The 18,979-nt window shown below is 42.4% G+C and overlaps 1 protein-coding gene across 1 annotated transcript in view; it reads right to left on the reverse strand.

The window, feature by feature from the left end:
- The window catches only part of LOC113407222 (inaD-like protein), a 212,845-nt gene that overhangs the window by 67,003 nt on the left and 126,863 nt on the right, over positions 1–18,979 (reverse strand). The window contains exons 29-30 of the mRNA XM_026655445.1: positions 10,023–10,219; positions 2,680–2,771 (exon numbers count right to left, since the gene is read on the reverse strand). Of these exons, the coding sequence (XP_026511230.1) occupies positions 2,680–2,771; positions 10,023–10,219 (289 nt within the window). The remainder of the gene's footprint in view (positions 1–2,679; positions 2,772–10,022; positions 10,220–18,979) is intronic.

Raw genomic sequence — 18,979 nt, forward strand, 5'->3', positions numbered from 1 at the left:
GGGGCAGTACAGCGGCAGGTCCTTTGCTCCTAGAGGGAGTGAGGGACCTGCCGCCCCCGAATTGCCTCAGGTGCCGCCCCTCTCCCTTGGCCGCCCCAAGCACCTGCTTGTTCAGCTGGTGCCTGGAGCCGGCCCTGGCTCAAAGCAGGACCAATTCCCAACTAAATCATCCCAGCCAGGGCTTTGTCAAGCCGGGCCTTAAAAACCTCCAAGGAAGGAGACTCCACCACCTCCCTAGGTAACGCATTCCAGTGCTTCACCACCCTCCTAGTGAAATAGTGTTTCCTAATATCCAACCTAGACCTCCCCCACTGCAACTTGAGACCATTGCTCCTTGTTCTGTCATCTGCCACCACTGAGAACAGCTGAGCTCCATCCTCTCTGGAACCCCCCCTCAGGTAGTTGAAAGCAGCTATCAAATCCCCCCTCATTCTTCTCTTCTGGAGACTAAACAATCCCAGTTCCCTCAGCCTCTCCTCATAAGTCATGTGCTCCAGACCCCTAATCATTTTTGTTGCCCTCCGCTGGACTCTTTCCAATTTTTCCACATCCTTCTTGTAGTGTGGGGCCCAAAACTGGACACAGTACTCCAGATGAGGCCTCACCAATGTCGAATAAAGGGGAACGATCACGTTCCTCGATCTGCTGGCAATGCCCCTACTTATACAGCCCAAAATGCCATTAGCCTTCTTGGCAACAAGAGCACACTGTTGACTCATATCCAGCTTCTCGTCCACTGTGACCCCTGGGTCCTTTTCTGCAGAACTGCTACCTAGCCATTTGGTCCCTAGTCTGTAGCAGTGCATGGGATTCTTCTGTCCTAAGTGCAGGACTCTGCACTTGTCCTTGTTGAACCTCATCAGGTTTTTTTTGGCCCAATCCTCTAATTTGTCTAGGTCATGATTTATGAGGAGAGGCTGAGGGAACGGGGATTATTTAGTCTGCAGAAGAGAAGAATGAGGGGGGATTTGATAGCTGCTTTTAACTACCTGAAAGGGGGTTCCAAAGAGGATGGATCTAGACTGTTCTCAGTGGTAGCAGATGACAGAAAAAGGAGTAATGGTCTCAAGTTGCAGTGGGGGAGGTTTAGGTTGGATATTAGGAAACATTTTTTCACTAGGAAGGTGGTGAAGCACTGGAAAGGGTTACCTAGGGAGGTGGTGGAATCTCCTTCCTTAGAGGTTTTTAAGGTCAGGCTTGACAAAGTCCTGCCTGGGATGATTTAGTTGGGGATTGGTTCTGCTTTGAGCAGGGGATTGGACTAGATGACCTCCTGAGGTCCCTTCTAACCCTGATATTCTATGATTTCCCTTCCCAGTCAGGCCAGATTAAGTCACAGGCATGTGCATACACAACATAAACATTTGACAACACGAGAATCCTAGTTTCTAGTCCTGATGACTACAGAAGAAAGCATGAAACCATGAATGATGCAATGATGCCATTTGCAGGCAGCTTGAAACCAGAGCTCTAAGACAGTGGCTCTCCAACTTTTTTACTGGTGACGCCTTTCACATAGCAAGTCTCTGAGTGCGACCCCACCATATAAATTAAAAACACTTTTTTATATATTTAACACCATTATAAATGCTGGAGGCAAAGCGCGGTTTGCCCCCCCCCCCGCAACCCCTAGTTTGAGACCCCCTGCTCTACGAGGTGTGAACTGCCCCCTGCATCTCTCAGATTTCCACAAAGTTATTGTTAAGGAACTGCTGAGGCTGGTGACATCATCTGCAGTGACATCACCAGAGGGTGGAACCTCGGGGGGGAGTTGGTCAGGGTGACATTTGGAGAGTGGATCTTGAGAAGGGAGATCTGGGAAGGTTGACAGGGCAGTCACAGGGAACAGGGAGTTGGAGGGTCAGACAGAAGGTCTAGATAGACTTGCCTGGAGAGGGTGGCTCACTTAATAAGGGTTAGCAGAGCTCTGAGGAGGAAACCTGAAGAGAGCTCAGCTTGGTGTCCCTAGCCCCCAGAAGCTTCCCATATAGGTAGACTGCGGTGGGCTTTGGAGGGCAGAGTTTCTCAGAGAAAGTGACGGACTCGCAGGTCCTGGCACAGTATATATGTATATTTGTAAATAATTAAGACACTCAAGGTAGAGTTACATAGACCTGGTAAGTTGAGCAGTTTCTGTGTATAAAACTATTTCTTTAATGCTTCCAATTCCATGTTAGATTATAGTTGTCCTTAGTGTAATAAATAAGATGCTTTGTTTGCACTAACTCTAAGACTAAGCCTGATATGTGCTACTAAGTTATTTAGATACCTAACTGCTACTTCTCAAAGTGATGCTACATAATAATTACCACATGCTAGAGTGTATCTCTGGGTTTCCAGTTCCTAGGGAGAAACGATTAAACCTTTTAACTATAAATCTAAGAGAGACAAGGAGTGAATACTTGGTGTACATAATGGTGGCAGCAAAGGTACCAGATAAACAGTCACTAAGCATCTGTGTCAGCTGCTCACCAGAGGGTGAGCAGGCCATCACAGTTATCCTTGGAAAGATATTTTAAAAAACATTACAGAGATCTTCTCGACAATGCTCAGAAACGTGGTTTAGAAAAATATTATCTTATTTCAAAGGAAATTGAAGGGGCTCAGCATCTCTGAAAATGAGGCTATTAATGTACGGGCTCAACTACAACTAGATGTTTTGATGAGAACTGGTCTTACCGTATGAAAACCAATTTGACCTTTGACGGAGCAGTCTTAATTATTGCAGAGGCATTTTGGTGGCTTCTTCCATACAATATCTGATTGTTTATCTGTTAAAAAGAATGGGGAAAAAAATGGTTCATGTACAAATGTATTTAATTAAAACTAAAGCTAAATATGTATTGTTTTGAACTTAATTATAGTGCATAATCCAACACTTCAAAGATGATGACAGGCTAAAAGGAAGATGAAGCGATAGAGAGAAAATGAGGGGCGCATGAAATATAAATCCCATTGCCTATGAGGATCTTAAAAATAGGCATATCAACATTGCACATTACATTTTTACTTTCCTTTTAGTAAGACATCAGTATGCCGGAAGAGGTTTCAAGCACAAATGCACTGTGGTAAGATAGTGTATGAAGAAGCATACAGGAGAAAGTAAACAACGCTAACCTCTGTCAGTGCACTCACTCGAAATTCAATTTTGATTTGGACAGTCCAGGCTATTATCTTGCCATCAGTTCATGTGCAGGAGAAGGGCAGGATGTGATACTTAATTCAGAGATAACACTTTATAATACTAATTTAGCTTTTCCATCATTTCTCTTATGGAAAAAATAGATATTGAATTTATTTGAAGAATACCCTATTTTCCCATCATGATTTCAAGATAGACCATGAAGCTGTAGCTTTAAGATTGAGAAAAATGTTAATTCTCTACAGTTTAGTCACTCTTATTTTCAAAGCAATATATATTTTATATTGAATTAATATTGCCAAGCTGAAAGTATTCCAGGAGAGCTGTAAAATGATTAACATGTTGCATAATGCTTAATACAAGAAATGAGCAGCTTCATACTTAATTAAGTTTTGCCTATAGTAGTGGCTATTTCCATCACTCAATACAAATGAGACAGAGAATTCCTACACTGCTCAAACCTTTGTTAAATAAAGAAAATAAACAATGTCTGGTGTTCAGAGTCAAATTAATGATCATCTATGGCAAGTTCTAAAAAAATTCAGCATGAGAAAAGTTATCTAAAATTGACTTCTAACACAGCTTTTAACAGCTGATCCTAAACTGTGGCCTACAGGTCAATAGTGATCAAGTTGCACTTGCTAGTCACATGATGCTGACGCTTTTCTCCATCTGAGGACAACAAAAACCCACAATACATTTTAAAAGACATTCAGTTTTTGTTGTTGGGGTTATTTTCCAAGGAGGAATCAACAGGTAAATATTCTTCAAATGGTTAAAGTAATCCAGCAACAAATTGTATGGCAATCATATCCATATTTTACAAATACTCCTGCAAAATATATTTCTTATTCCCCCCCCCCACACACACACACACTTCATTTCCTCACCACCCTTTCAAAAGTTTGATATTTGGGAGTGCCCAAATATATATATCTATTTGCATAGTAAGATCTGATTCTGCTTTCCTTGTATACTCCAAAGTCCCTCTGAGGTCAATAGCAATTTGAGGTACACAGAACATGAAAGGATCAGGCATTAAGGAAATAACACTACCCCAAAGTTTGAAGAGCTTCAAGTTATTATTATTTGCAATTACCACACAAGGAGATACAGTTCTAGAGGTGGTATACTAAACTCAAAGGTAAAATTTAAGAAATTGGCAAAAAGGGACTACTTCCATAGAGACAGAGTTCAAATTAGCAGATTATTAATTTGTGATAAATTTGTTGTCTTATTTTTTTCCTCAATTTAAAAAAAATATTCACTAGGGATATAATATCTGTTTTATAAATAGTTTGGATTTAGTTGAATTGCCATCAATTTTTCTTAACCGCCTATTTAGATTAGAATTTATATTTTTTACACTGGTTAAATTAATCCTACTTTGCAAATGTATCAGAGTCCAAAATTTAATTAGCTGGAGTTAGGTCTGTACGTTACAATTATTTTAATTATCCAAAAATGAAAATGTAGTCAAAGTAATATATTTCCCTTGAGGTTTTTAACTATCCCATGTAGTTATTCTTCAGTGACAGCCTCAATTAATTTTTTTTTTTTTTTAAAGGAAAGGGTTTCTTTTGGAAAGAAAATGTATTATGTTAGCGGCTCAGATACCCCAGTGATGAAGGATTATATAAAATCCTACAGAAATGGAACTGCAAGAGAACATCTAGAATTTCAACAAGGGCCACCTTTTTGAAATCTTTTCTTATTTTCAATGGGAGACATGTCAGAGCCACAAAATACGGTAGGATATTTACCGTACTTTATTTTGTGGGAATCAAAACCCACAGCCAGCTACTTGAAAACTATGTTTGATTTTCTGCATTACAGTTTGCTTATGTTAAATGTTTTCTTTTGCTGCAATGCTTAACAATAACTTCAGAAAGTTCCATTATCCCTAAAAAAAACCAACTACATAGATATGAACATAGTGACTCGATGGGCTCTCTATATGGATTTAAAAAAAAAAAAACACGTCTTCTTGAAAAGATCAAGACATCACAGAGAGAAGAAATTGTGTCATCACCTGGTTATGATGGTTATCAGGTCAGTAGGCACAGGTTTTTATTCTGTCACTGTGGCAATAGTTATGTTGTTTTATGATGTGCTTGCTGAGTCCAGGCAGCATCCAGTGCATAGCAACGTGTACTATAGATTTGGGCAACTGAAGTTTTATCTGATGGTTTCACAAGCTTAAGAAGTATCTCGCATTGTATTCACTTGCTTAAATCTGTAAATGACATGCAAGTTCATAACCCAGAAAAAAAAAAATCAGAGGATCTTCTGCCCCTCATACTTCGATATAAAGAAGTGAGAAGACATTAAAAGTGGGTATTAATATAAGAATATTATCTTTACCACATAGCTGTGATGGGAACTGTTGTAATAATTGGGCCTACAAATTTATCCTAACTGTAAGCGGTAAGTGAAAGTTCATAAGATGTCACAATAACGTTAAACAATAAATATTATATGTAAAAGGGAGACAAAATCTAGGTTAGACCGAAGAAAAAGGCCTAAAAATATAATTCTCAAGGACTGTGTTAAAATCGTGCCTAGTAAACTCAAAACGGGTAGAACTGAAAATCAATAAACCAAAATTGGTGCATCAGAAATTAGGTCTAATTGATGGACAAAATAATGAGAGGATGGGCTGTTTCACCCATCATTCCCTTTTGGGGTCTTAAAAGGAATGACTTAAAAGAAAATCAAGCAGCAGCAGAAGAATAAGCTGTCTACCAACAACCACTGCAGCAAGTTTTACCACCATGGCCCCCACTCCCACCATCTCCTGGGACTCCAACACTGTTTGGCCATTGTTGTTCTGATCCTGAGAGACTGGGCCAAACAGAGGGACTCAGATGACATCACTTCCTCCAATGGATCTTCTAGGGTCTGAGTCTCAAATCCTGTTCACTTTACTAACAGGAATAATTCTATTTAATCACTGGGACTACCTGCTTGTGTAAAGAGAGAGGGATCTGGCCTCACATCTTTTTCTTCTGAAAGAGTAGGAGGATAGGGATGAACCTACTGTGTAAATATAAATATTTTCCCACTCAGTGTATAGATATAGATACACCCTAAAAATATTTTTTGTGGGAAAATATAATGATCCTATATTATTTTTCCATAGGCTCCCTGCCTTGTTTAGTGTACATAAGCAAGAAGGTTGCTGTCTTTAGGCCCCTCTGTCATTTGTTGCAGAAGCTGGAGATACGTAGTGAATAAGGCAGGGGGGTTGCAGGAAGAGAAAGGATGGTCTCACGGTGAAGGCAACTAAATGCTGAACAAGAGAACTGGATTCTGTCCCTGCCTCTGCCCAAGAGTGTCTGTGTGATGCTGGGCGAGTCACTTAAACCAAATTTTTCACAGTTCTAACTGTATGCCCTGCTTGAGGCCTTGGGGTCTGCTTTGTAGAAAACTTGGGCACTGAGAGCTGCAGCTGGAGTCAATGGGTGCTGTGCTTTGAACATATGAAATGCTATATAACGCTAAGTACGCTGAAAAAATCAGGTGCTAGTCGTCTCAAATTGGGCTCTACAACAGTGGGCGTTTTTGATGGTAATCTCTCTGTGCCTCAGTTCCCCATCTGTAACATGGAGATAAAGGTATTTCCCAACCTCACAGGGGTGTTGTAAAGACAAATTCATTAATGGTTGTGAAGCATTCAGATACTGTAAGTGACAAGTGCCATAAAAAAGCCCAGGAGGAAACAAACAATGTTTTTAGAGGAGGGTATAAATAGTATGGAATAAATAAAGCAGGGGGCCCCACACTGAACAATGAAGATGTGACAAAATATTGAGCAGTTTCTCATTAAATGAGCATTGTCCATGCTGTGCACTGAAAGAGGCATGGTTCCTGTGGGAAAAATAGAATGTGATCATGTAATTAAAGACGATATCATAACACATACAAACAATGGGGATCAAATGAAGATTGCACAGGGAATTTTAATTCTGGGATTTCCTAACTTTTGACTGCTTGACTTTGCAATCTTAATGTTCTTTAAATTAGTGTGTGTGTGTGTGTGTGTGTGTGTGTGTAATATAGGTAGATAAAAGCACACCCAGCCAACTGCATAACACTATACCATTGGTGGAGGGGGTATGACATCTAACCCCAAATAGTGATCAATTTATATCTTGCAGCATGAGGATTTAGAGCCCTTCCAATTTTTATGCTTGTTGCCGAAACTGCTAATAAGATTACCCCAGTAATGCCATTTTAATGGAGGTGCATGTTTACTTTAATATATATATATATATATATAAAACTGAGGTGTTTTAAAGCTTTACTTGGCTCTATAAGTCACTTGGTTTGAATAATTCACAGCGCACAGGAATGTCAAGGGACTGATTCACAATTCACTCCTTTTTCAATTCTAGATGTTTTGGTGCAGTGGACCTCTGCCCACTTGGAATTGAACTGAGACCTCCCAATCATTTCATGTAAGTCAAGTAATCACATGGTAAATTTTGGCCACTAGTGAGGTGAGTTTGATTTGATCCTAAAGGTAAACAAAAGGTGGCATTTACTTATAGGCCTGTGGAATGGTTTGTTCAGTTACAGGATAGCACTTTCAGAAATGGTGAGCACTGGTCTACTCTTCTTCCACTGTAGAAATTGTGATTCTATCGCTGACTTCACAGGGAGCAGAGTTAGGCCAACACCAAGTTCTTTTGCAACTTGCAACCATACAGCACATATGCAAATGCCAAACCCTCCAAAAATCTACTAAGTAACATTTAAAAATAAATATTTATAAAATTCACCAGAAATGCCACTTGGCCCATCTCTCAAGGACAGCAGTACCTATGGTTAGAAGGATTATATGATGCAGGGAATAATTTAGGAGTCAGGCGAAAACCTCAGAGGCTCCCCCTATCTGTGTAAGCATATCGGTGTAAAAGTCCTCCAAGGTTCAGGGAGCTAGCATCCAAAACTACCTGATCTCTGAGCAGCATAACACCTACTCTAATTTGTGGGTCCATTTTGTTTGGGCTGGTACACACCCAAGATTTATCAGTCTAGTTCAACTCATCTTTAATTCTTAGTACATTTCAGAATCTACATTCCTGCCAAAGTACAAACTCCCATAATAAACAAACAATAACTTGCAACTTCATCATGCGTTTCCATCTCTCAGTCTTAAGTTTTAATGCCCATTCTAGTTCCCCTGCTTCATCTGAGGAGGTCAAAGGACTTCACAAGCACTAATGATTTTAGCTTTGTAACACTCTTGTGTGGTAGGGAAGTATTATTACCCCCATTTTATAGATGGAGAAACTGAGGCACCAGGAAGTTGATGGAGATTAAAAAGACCACCGAGAAAGTCTGTGCCAGACCTACTAATAGAAACCATCTTTCCCCCAGTTCTTTGCCTGAACCACAAATCCACTGATATCAATGGGAGTTTTGCCAGAGTTGAGAGTCAGTAAAGAATACAGGCATGGGTAGGTTACTAGACTTTAGCGAGCAAAGCCTAAAGTATTATCTTTTCTTTAGGGCTCAAGTGTGAGAAAGAATGACAAATTGCCTTTTAACATTTCTTAAAATGTAGTGGTCCCTTGAAAGTTATAACACAACAAATTCTGCATTTGACAAGGGGTTAGATTAGATGACCCCTGCGGTCCCTTCTAACCCTAGGATTCTATAGTAACTGAAGCATGGACCAACAGGAATTTGCAGGAAAGGGCAATTTGCCTGTCATTATTTCAGCAAGAGACAGAGACTTTAACACAATTTATCACCCTAACAGAGACAAATTTTCATACAGTGATACTTTATTTCAAAACAAGCCTCTTACACTGCATGGGTATTGAAAACCTATAATTAGACATTGACAAATCTTTAGATAATTCTAAGTGCTCCCAAGGCATCTCTAGACAGTCAGACTTCTCCTTTTCAGGTTAAGAAATGAGAGAAAATACTCAGTACTCATACAACACAGAGACAGAATTGCTGAAAGATCTAACATCACCTCCCACTGAGTCTAATAGGTCAGCCCACACCTTCTCTTCAGTGAAAGCTTCTTGAGAAGAGAAACATCCACAGGGATGAATGATTTCTCAAACCTGTAAAGCAGTCATGATGTGGGAACTACTGCGGGAATAGCAAAAGACCCTCAGCACTAAGTGCCACTCTGCAGTAGTCAAATATCAGGTCGAAAGGTTTGAAATGTGTTTCAAGCCGGAAGATGAAAAGGGGTGGAGGGGAAAGGAAGAAGAAATACTTTATTTGCTGATAGAATAACTTGCTCTGTGGGTTAGTTTGCACCAGACATCACCAAAAAGAAAGAAAGAAGACAATGTTTTAAATTCTAACAACTGAATAAAATGGATCACAATATTTAACACAGACCATATATAAGTTTTTAAACAGTCGGAAATTATGTCCCTTTCTCATTAGATGTTTATTCTTCGAGAATTCACTCTTGCTATTCTGGTGCTGACCTCAGTATCTGATTTTCCATCTTCTGTAATGCTTCCTAAGTAGCAATAATGTCTCACTTACTATATGACTATGTTGCTCACTGGAATATTGCAGGATCATTGGATACCACCAAAGTTTTTGTCTTGTCCACATTCAACTCTAACCCATATTCTTTGTCATATTCACATATAACCTCTAATAACTTCATCAGACCTTCTGAATCAGCCAACAGCATTGTCTCATCTGCATAGTGAATGTTACCTATTTTCCAGTCATCTTAATACCTTCTTCTGTTTCTTTGATCCTCAGCTGGCATAAGTCACCACAGTTCCAAGAACTGGCACCAAATCTTTATTTTGTATTTCATTACTAGGTTCACAGGCTTTCCTCCCTCTCTTGACACCAACCCAATCATATAGCTAAAGGAATCACTTACCTCTAAAAGTTCATCACCAATGTGCATTCTTCCATCTCTTCCTGCAGGTCCATCTGGATTGATGCCAACTATGAAAATGCTCATACGAGACCTGTCCTTGTTGCCAGCAAGGCTGAGTCCAAGCCCATTCTTATCTTTCTCAAGCTCAATAATGTGCAACTCCCCTGGCAGATCTGCATATCTTTGTCTGATTTTCTCTACAAAAATAAGATAAAATACACACAAAATAAAATTATATGCAGCCAACCGTGAACACATATAGGTGTGCTACACATTACCTGACTCTCAGCATCACTACAGGTTTCTGACATTTGGGGTTTTCCCAGCATAAAATTAGAACATAAAAACGGCCATACTGGGTCAGACAAATGGTCCATCTTGCCCAGTATCTTGTCTTCTGACAGTGGTCAATGCCAGATGCTTCAAAGGGAAGTGAACAGAACAGAGCAATTAGCAAGTGAACCATACCCTGTTATCCAGTCCCAGGATCTAGCAGTCAGAAGCTTAGAGATACCCAAAGCACGGAGTTACATCTGTGACAATCTTGGCTAATAGCCATTGATGGACCTATCCTCCATGAATTCATCTAATTCTTTTTTGAACCCAGTTATGGTTTTGGCCTTCACAACATCCCCTGGCAACAAGTTCCACAGGTTGACTGTGCATTGTGTGAAGAACCAGTTTCTTCCTTTTGTTTGTTTTAAACCTGTTGCCTATTAATTTCATTGGGTGACCCATGGTTCTTGTGTCATGTGAAGGGGTAAATATCACTTCTTTATTCTTCATTTTCTCCACATTAGTCATGATTCTATAGACCTCCCATGACATCCCCCCTCAGTTGTCTCTTTTCCAAGCTGAAAAGTCCCAGTCTTTTAAATCTCTCCTCATATGGAAGCTGTTTCACACCCTTAATCATTTTGGTTGCCCTTCTCTGTCTCTTTTCCATTTGTAATATATCTGTAACCAGAGCTGCATACAGTATTCAAAGTTTGGATGTACCATGGATTTATATAGTGGCATTATGTTCTTTTCCATCCTATTATCTATCTCCTTCCTAATACACCTCTACCTCAATATAACGCTGTCCTCGGGAGCCAAAAAAATCTTACCGCGTTATAGGTGAAACCACATTATATCGAACTTGCTTTGATCCGCCGGAGTGCGCAGCCCCGCCTCCCCTGGAGCACTGCTTTACCGCGTTATAGCCGAATTCGTGTTATATCGGGTTGCATTATATCGGGGTAGAGGTGTACTTCTTAACACTGTTAGCTTTTTTGACTGCTATTGCACATTGAGCAGATGTTTTCAGAGAACTATCCACAATGACTCCAAGATCTCTTTCTTGAGTGGTAACAGCTGATTTAGACCCCATCATTTTATATGTATAATTGAGATTATGTTTTCCAATGTGCATTACTTTGCACTTATCAACATTCCATTTCATATGCCCAGTCACAGTTTTGTGAGATCCCTTTGTAACTCTTCGCAGTCTGCTTTGGACTTAACAATCTTGAGTAATTGTGTATGGTCTGCAAACTTTGCCACCTCACTGTTTACCCCTTTTCCTAGATCATTTATGAATATGATGAACAGAACTGGTCCCAATACAGATCTCTGGGGGACACTGCCTCTCTCCGTTAGGAAAACTGACCGTTCATTTCTACCCTTTGTTTCCTGTCTTTTAACCAGTTACTGATCCATGAGAGGACCTTCCCTCTTACCCCAAGACTGCTTAGTTTGCTTAGAGCCTTTGGTGAAGGACCTTGTCCAAAGCCTTCTGAAAGTCCAAATACACTATATCCACTGGCTCACCCTTGTCCATATGTTTGTTGACCCCCTCAAAGAACTCTAATAGATTGGTGAGGCATGATTTCCCTTTACAAAAGCCATGTTGACTTTCCCCCAACAAATTGTGTTAATCTATGCACCTGGCAATTCTGCTCTTTGCTATAGTTTCAACCAGTTTACAGGCTGGTAAGCCTAACTTCAGTACCAGGCAATTGACAGGATCGCTTCTGGAGCCTTTTAAAAAAATTAGTGTCACATTAGCTATCCTCCAGTAATCTGGTACAGAGGCTGATTTAAGTGATAGGTTACATACCACAATTAGTAGTTCTATACATCTGGTCCTGGTGACTTATGACTGCTTAATTTATCAATTTGTTCCAAAACCTCCTCTATTGACCTCAATATGAGACTGTTCCTCAGATTTGACACCTAAAAAGAATAGCTCAGGTCTGGGAATCTCCCTCACATCCTCTGCAGTGAAGACCAATGCAAAGAATTCATTTAGCTTCTCCACAATGGCCTGGTTTTCCTTGAGTGCTCCTTTAGCACCTCCATGGTTCAGTGGCCCCATTGATTGTTTGGCAGGCTTCCTGCTTCTGATGTACTTAATATTTTGCTGTTAGTTTTTGAGTCTTTTGCTAGTTGCTCTCAAATTCTTTTTTGGCCTGCCTAATTATTCTTGGACTTGCCAAAATTTATGCTTCTTTCTACTTTCCTCAGTGGGAGTTGACTTCCAATTTTTAAAGGATGCCTTTTTGCCTCTAACCACCTCTTTAACTCTGTTGTTTAGCCCTGGTGGCATTTTTTTGATCCTCTTACTATTTTTTAAATTTGGGGTATACATTTAATTTGAGCTTCTATTATGGTGGGGCTTTTTTAAAAAAAGTTTCCATTCAGCTTGATGGAGCACTACAAAGCAAATGGGGATGCTTTTAAAAGTTAGTTGGAATGCAATGTTAGATTTATATAATTGAATGTGCTGGAGAGAAATTCTCTATTTACATTTTTCCAAAGGGAAAAATATGGGGTAGATTCTTTCAGACTAGCATATGGATTTCTACAACTTTTGCTTAGAAAGATAAGTCTCATGCTTCTCATTGTCCTGTGCCATTTTGTTCCAAATTCAGCAGAGTTTTTAAAGCCAGTTTCATAACATCAGCTAATTCCAACACTTCAATGGTGTAGGCATCAAAAAAGAAAATTGAAGTAATTAACTGTGACTGGATATCACTTTTAAGAAGCACAAGGTGAATGAGACTGATGCATTATTCATTAAAAAGAGTAAAGAGGGAGAGTATATGTACAACTGCATCCCTGAGTCAGCACTTGGGCTAGATCAAATATTAGCTATTACCATTCTACTACAGGAAAAGGCACATTAGCAGTACAATTTAACTGCTACTGCATGTTGCCATGGCAACAGGAGGAGGCGCTGAGAGATAAAATAAAAAGTGAATAAAAATAGCTATGAAAAAGAAAGAAAGAAAGAAAAACTTTCACCGTAGAGTTTGATCCTGCAAAATTGCCCTCAACTTCCATAGGCTTCAATGTGAGTTGAGGGTGCTCAGTACTTAGGATCATTCCCCGATTCCCTAAATCAATCAAAGATATGCACCAATTACACACACAGATTCAAAGACTAAAATTAATACCCCATGATCACAGTTACAGGATTAGCTGCAGCTTTGATCCCTCTTCTATCTCTCTCCATTGCATCCTTTCAAGTGACAGGCCCTGTGCCTTCACTCATCTCAGGGTGGAATCCCATGATTCTTTCCCTCATAGTCCGAGCTACAGAACCCAGCCATGATTTCTCAGCAGGTCTAACTGCACCTGCAAGAGAGATTTCCCTTTGGGAGCGATTGATCACCAGGTAAATACAGGGACACAGAATAGTTGTTTCAAAACAATTATTTATTTATCCATAGGAACATAGGATTCACAGGAAAAGGGCTAAAACAAGAGACCCACACACATATGGTTTCCCTTTTAACATTTCCCTCAAAGCGTAGGTAACCCCAACTTATCCTAGGTACTTTCACTTCTGAGGACTGGGATTCAGACTGCTTCTCTGCAGTCACTGCCTCTTAGGGCCTCAGGATTTTATCTACTCTAGAGTTCTTTGCTTCAAGTTTCTTGCCTGAAGGTCCCCTCCCATAACCCAAAACAATGGATGTTGGGCCCAGCTTGGTCAGAGGCAAAACTTCAAAGGTTTTGACACCTGTATTGTCAGTTAAGTACCAGTGACTGGGTTATATAAAGCCATTGTCTGCCTTCCTGACGTGGGGTGAGCTGTGGCAGGAGTTGACACCCTTTAAACTATATAGCAATCAAATTGAGGTTTACATAATATTCATAAAATAATACAGATATCTGCCATAAACTTCACAAACTTTATTTGTTAAATTCTATTCCCCCCAAACACCAATTCCAAAACAAACTAGGCTTTTAAAAAAAATATAGACAGCTGGCATTGGCACTTCTTTCCTTTCAAATTAAATGGAAAATTATAGGTTTTGATTGTTACACGTGTCTCAGCCTGACCATTAAAAAGAAAGATTAAAATTTGACTAATCTGTTCTCACTCTCTTCCTCCTGTCAATAATACTTAAGGTTAAGATTTTGCAACAGGTATTTTTAATAAAGGTCATGGACAGATAGCGGACAATAAAAAAAATTCACAGATGCCCGCAACCTGTCCGTGACTTTTACTAAAAACACTAACAGCCACAGGCTGACTGCAGGCCGCTGCTCCAACCCCGCTGCTCCTCCTGCGGCATTGACCCAGCCCAGCCACTGCTCCAGCCCAGCCACTGCTCTTGCAGCAATGGCTGACTGCTGGCCCTGACAGCCGCTGCTCCTGCTCTGGCCCTGGGAACTGATCCAGCGGCCCCAGGGTCTGCTTCTGTAGTGGCGGCTGCTGCTTCTGCCCAGCCCTGGGGGCTGACCTGGCCCTGGCTGCTGCTCCTGAGGCAGTGGCCACTGCTCCAGCCCTGGGCCCCCAACCCAGCAGCCCCAGGAGCTGCTCTTGTGGCAGCAGCTGTTGCATCTGCTCCAGTGGTGGCTGACCCGGCCCTTTCCGCTGCTCTGGCAGCCACTACTCCAGCAGTATGGGCAGACTGCCAGCCACTGCTCTGGCTCAGGCCACCACTCCAGCCCTACTGCTGCTCTTGGGTGGGGGGCTGACAGCTGTTCCAGCCGCGCTGTTGCAGGCAGAACCCAGAGAAGTCATGGAGGTCCATTGAAGTCATGGTATCCGTGACCTCCGTGACAGAATCAGATCCTTAATACTCCTTTAAATGCTCTAGCTTGAGGCTGAAGTTATGAGTTGCACTGTTACAGGGTGCAGGAAGACCAGTTGCTCAGTGTTCTATCAGCAGAGTCTATTATTAGTAACTCTCAATTCTAAGCTCTGTCTGGACTGGTGGTTAAGACACAGGATTGGAATTCAAGAGTAATGGGTATCTATTTACCCTGGCCAGGAATTTCATAACAATAAGCAGACACTTTGCTGTTGTATATTTATTTGTGTATTATCCAAAGTGCCTTATCACTAATGAATTAATAGTTCCCTAATTCACCTAGGGGTTGAGACTTCTTACACCCATTGTACAGCTATGAGAATTGAGGCCAGAGAAGATAAGTGAGCTGCAAAAAGGTCACAGAACAGAGCTGGGAATACAACCACTATTTCCCTAACCCGGAGCCCTGTGCCCTAGCTGCTGGATCCTCTTTCCTCATTCTATCAGTTGTGAGGCAGTAGACCTTGAGGATGATCAAAATCTTCTGAACTAGTTACATATAATTATAAAGATTATAAAATTATAATTGAGAAGTAATCAGCAAGGCCCATTCTGATTTTGCAGCCACAACACCGGCACGGAAACACCATAACCAGGCAGGAGGCCCAGGCAACCTGCAGTCAGGCCATCTGCTCACTCAGCTGAGCCTCTAACAGAGTGAATGGAAGGAACACATAGCACAGCCCCTCTCTCCAATCGGAGCATGAGTACACAGACTCTGCCGGGGGAGAGGTTTATTGCTGGAGTGACTTTATACAACCAATACCTGTGTATGCAGTTATATTCTGGAACTGAAAATAATTGATGCATTAAAGCAGATTGTATTTTAATTATAAATATTCTACTCAGCACGGTGAAACTGCAGCACACTGTACTTAAAGCAGTGTTGGACTCCGAGAAGTGAATATACAAATAAAAATAGCACTTTCTTCTCGGCTCTGCTTATTCAGAGTCAGATTCACTTTTTAAAATGACAATAAGAAGTTTTACTCCTACTAGTACTGGTGAGCCCACACCCCTAAGGAAAAAGGAACTAAACTTTGGGTATGTCTACACTACGGGATTAATCCGAATTTACAGAATTCAAATTTTGGAAACAGATTGTATAAAGTCGAATGTATGCGGCCACACTAAGCACATTAATTTGGCGGTGTGCGTCCATGTACCGGGGCAAGCGTCGATTTCCGGAGCATTGCACTGTGGGTAGTTATCCCATAGCTATCCCATAGTTCCTGCAGTCTCCCCCGCCCATTGGAATTCTGGGTTGAGATCCCAGTGCCTGATGGGGAAAAAAACACTGTCGCAGGTTGTTCTGGGTACAGCCTCACCCCTCCCTCCAGGAAACCAATGGCAGACAACCGTTTCGCGCCTTTTTTCCTGGGTGAACACAGCAGACGCCATACCACGGCAAGCATGGAGCCCGCTCAGCTCAAGACAGCAATCATGAACATTGTAAACACCTTGCGCATTATCATGCAGTTTATGCTGAACCAGGACCAGAAAAACGAGGCAAGGAGGAGGCGGCGACGGCAGCGCGGCGACGAGAGTGATGAGGACATGGACACAGAATTCTCTCAAACCGCGGGTCCCGGCGCTTTGGAGATCATGTTGTTGATGGGGCAGGTTCTATCTGTGGAATGCCGATTCTGGGCCCGGGAAACAAGCACAGAGTGGTGGGACCGCATAGTGTTGCAGGTGTGGGACGATTCCCAGTGACTGCGAAACTTTCGCATGCGAAGGGCACTTTCATGGAACTTTGTGACTTGCTTTCCCCTGCCCTGAAGTGCCAGAATACCAGGATGAGAGCAGACCTCACAGTTGAGAAGCGAGTGGCAATAGCCCTGTGGAAGCTTGCAACGCCAGACAGCTACCGGTCAGTCGGAAATCAATTTGGAGTGGGCAAATCTACTGTGGGGGCTGCTTTCATGCAAGTAGCCAAAGCAACCATTGAGCTGCTGCTACGAAAGGTAGTGACTCTGGGAAATGTGCAGGCCATAGTTGATGGCTTTGCTGCAATGGGATTCCCTAACTGTGGTGGGGCGATAGATGGAACCCATATCCCTGTCTTGGCACCGGAGCACCAGGGTACCCAGTACATAAACCGCAAGGGGTACTTTTCAATGGTGCTGCAAGCACTGGTGGATCACAGGAGACGTTTCACCAACATCAACGTGGGCTGGCTGGGAAGGGTTCATGACGCTCGCGTCTTCAGGAACACTACTCTGTTTAAACGGCTACAGCAAGGGACTTACTTCCCGGACGAGAAAATAACCGTTGGGGATGCTGAAATGCCTATAGTTATCCTTGGGGACCCAGCCTACCCCTTAATGCCGTGGCTCATGAAGCCATACACAGGCAGCCTGGACAGGAGTCAGGAGCTGTTCAACTACAGGCTGAGCAAGTGCAGAATGGTGGTGGAATGTGCATTTGGCCGTTTAAAAGGTCGCTGGCGCACTTTACTGACTCGCTCAGACCTCAGCCAAACCAATATCCCCATTGTTATTGCTGCTTGCTGTGTGCTCCACAATCTCTGTGAGAGCAAGGGGGAGACCTTTATGGCGGGATGGGAGGCTGAGGCAAATCGCCTGGCTGCTGATTACGTGCAGCCAGACACCAGAGCAATTAGAAGAGCACACCAGGAAGCACGGCGCATCAGAGAAGCTTTGAAAACCAGTTTCATGACTGGCCAGGCTACCGTGTGAAAGTTCTGTTTGTTTCTCCTTGATGAAAACCCGCCCTCTTTATTGACTCATTCTCTGTAGGCAACCCACCCTCCAACTTCAATCACAGCTTGCTTTCAAAGGAAATAGTCACTATCATTTAAAAATCATGTACTCTTTATTAATTGATTATAAAAAGAGGGAGAGAACTGAGAAGGTAGCCGAGGTGGGGTTTGGGAGGAGGATCAGAGGGAAGGAAAAGGCCACTAAAAAAAGGTTAAAATAATGACAGCCTTTTGCTTGGGCTGGAATGGGAGGGTGCATGGAGCCCCCCCCCCCGCGTTCTTACACGTCTGGATGAGGAGGCTATGGAACATGGTGAGGGGGGAGGGGAGTTATACAGGGGCTGCAGCGGCACTCTATGATCCTGCTGCCGTTCCTGAAGCTCCACCAGACGCCGGAGCATGTCTGTTTGCTCACGCAGCAGCCCCAGCGTTGCATCCTGCCTCCTCTGATCTTCCTGCCGCCACCTCCCATCTCGAGCGTCTCTCCTCTCCTCATGTTGGTCCCTCCTGTCCTCACGTTCACTGGCATCTTTCCTATACTTTGAAACCGTGTCCTTCCACTCATTTAGATGAGCTCTTTCATTGCGGGTGGATTCCATGATTTCCGCGAACATCTCGTCTCTCGTTCTCTTTTTCTGACGCCTTATCTGAGATAGCCTTCGGGACGGAGGAGGGAGGCTTGAAATATTTGCAGCTGCTGGAGGGAGGGAAAAAAGAAGATACATTTTACAGAACAATGCTTATACTCTTTCACGGTGAACAACACTATTCACATTACATAGCACATGTGATTTCTGTGCAAGGTCGCATTTTGCCTCTTAATATTGAATGCCTGTGGCTTTGCTGCTACAGATCACAGACGCAGGTCCGGGCAACAGAATTCGGCTTGCATGCGGCCATAGTAAGCCATTGTCTTTCGGCTTCTGCGCCCTCCTTTCCCACATACCAAGCAAAGCTCGTTGAGTGCTGCGGTTTTCCTGTTAACCTTCAGCAGCAGAAAACAAACTAACCCCCCCCCCCATCCAATTCTCTGGGATGATCGCTTTATCCCTCCCCCCACCGCGTGGCTGGTATCAGGGAAGATCCCTGCTAGCTACACGTGAAAAGCTCAGCACCAATCCCCCCCCCCCCCCCCCCCCCCC

The sequence above is a fragment of the Terrapene carolina genome, unplaced genomic scaffold (assembly GCF_002925995.2).
Source record: "Terrapene carolina triunguis isolate 2854851 unplaced genomic scaffold, T_m_triunguis-2.0 Scaffold210, whole genome shotgun sequence".
Taxonomy (NCBI): Eukaryota; Metazoa; Chordata; order Testudines; family Emydidae; genus Terrapene; species Terrapene triunguis.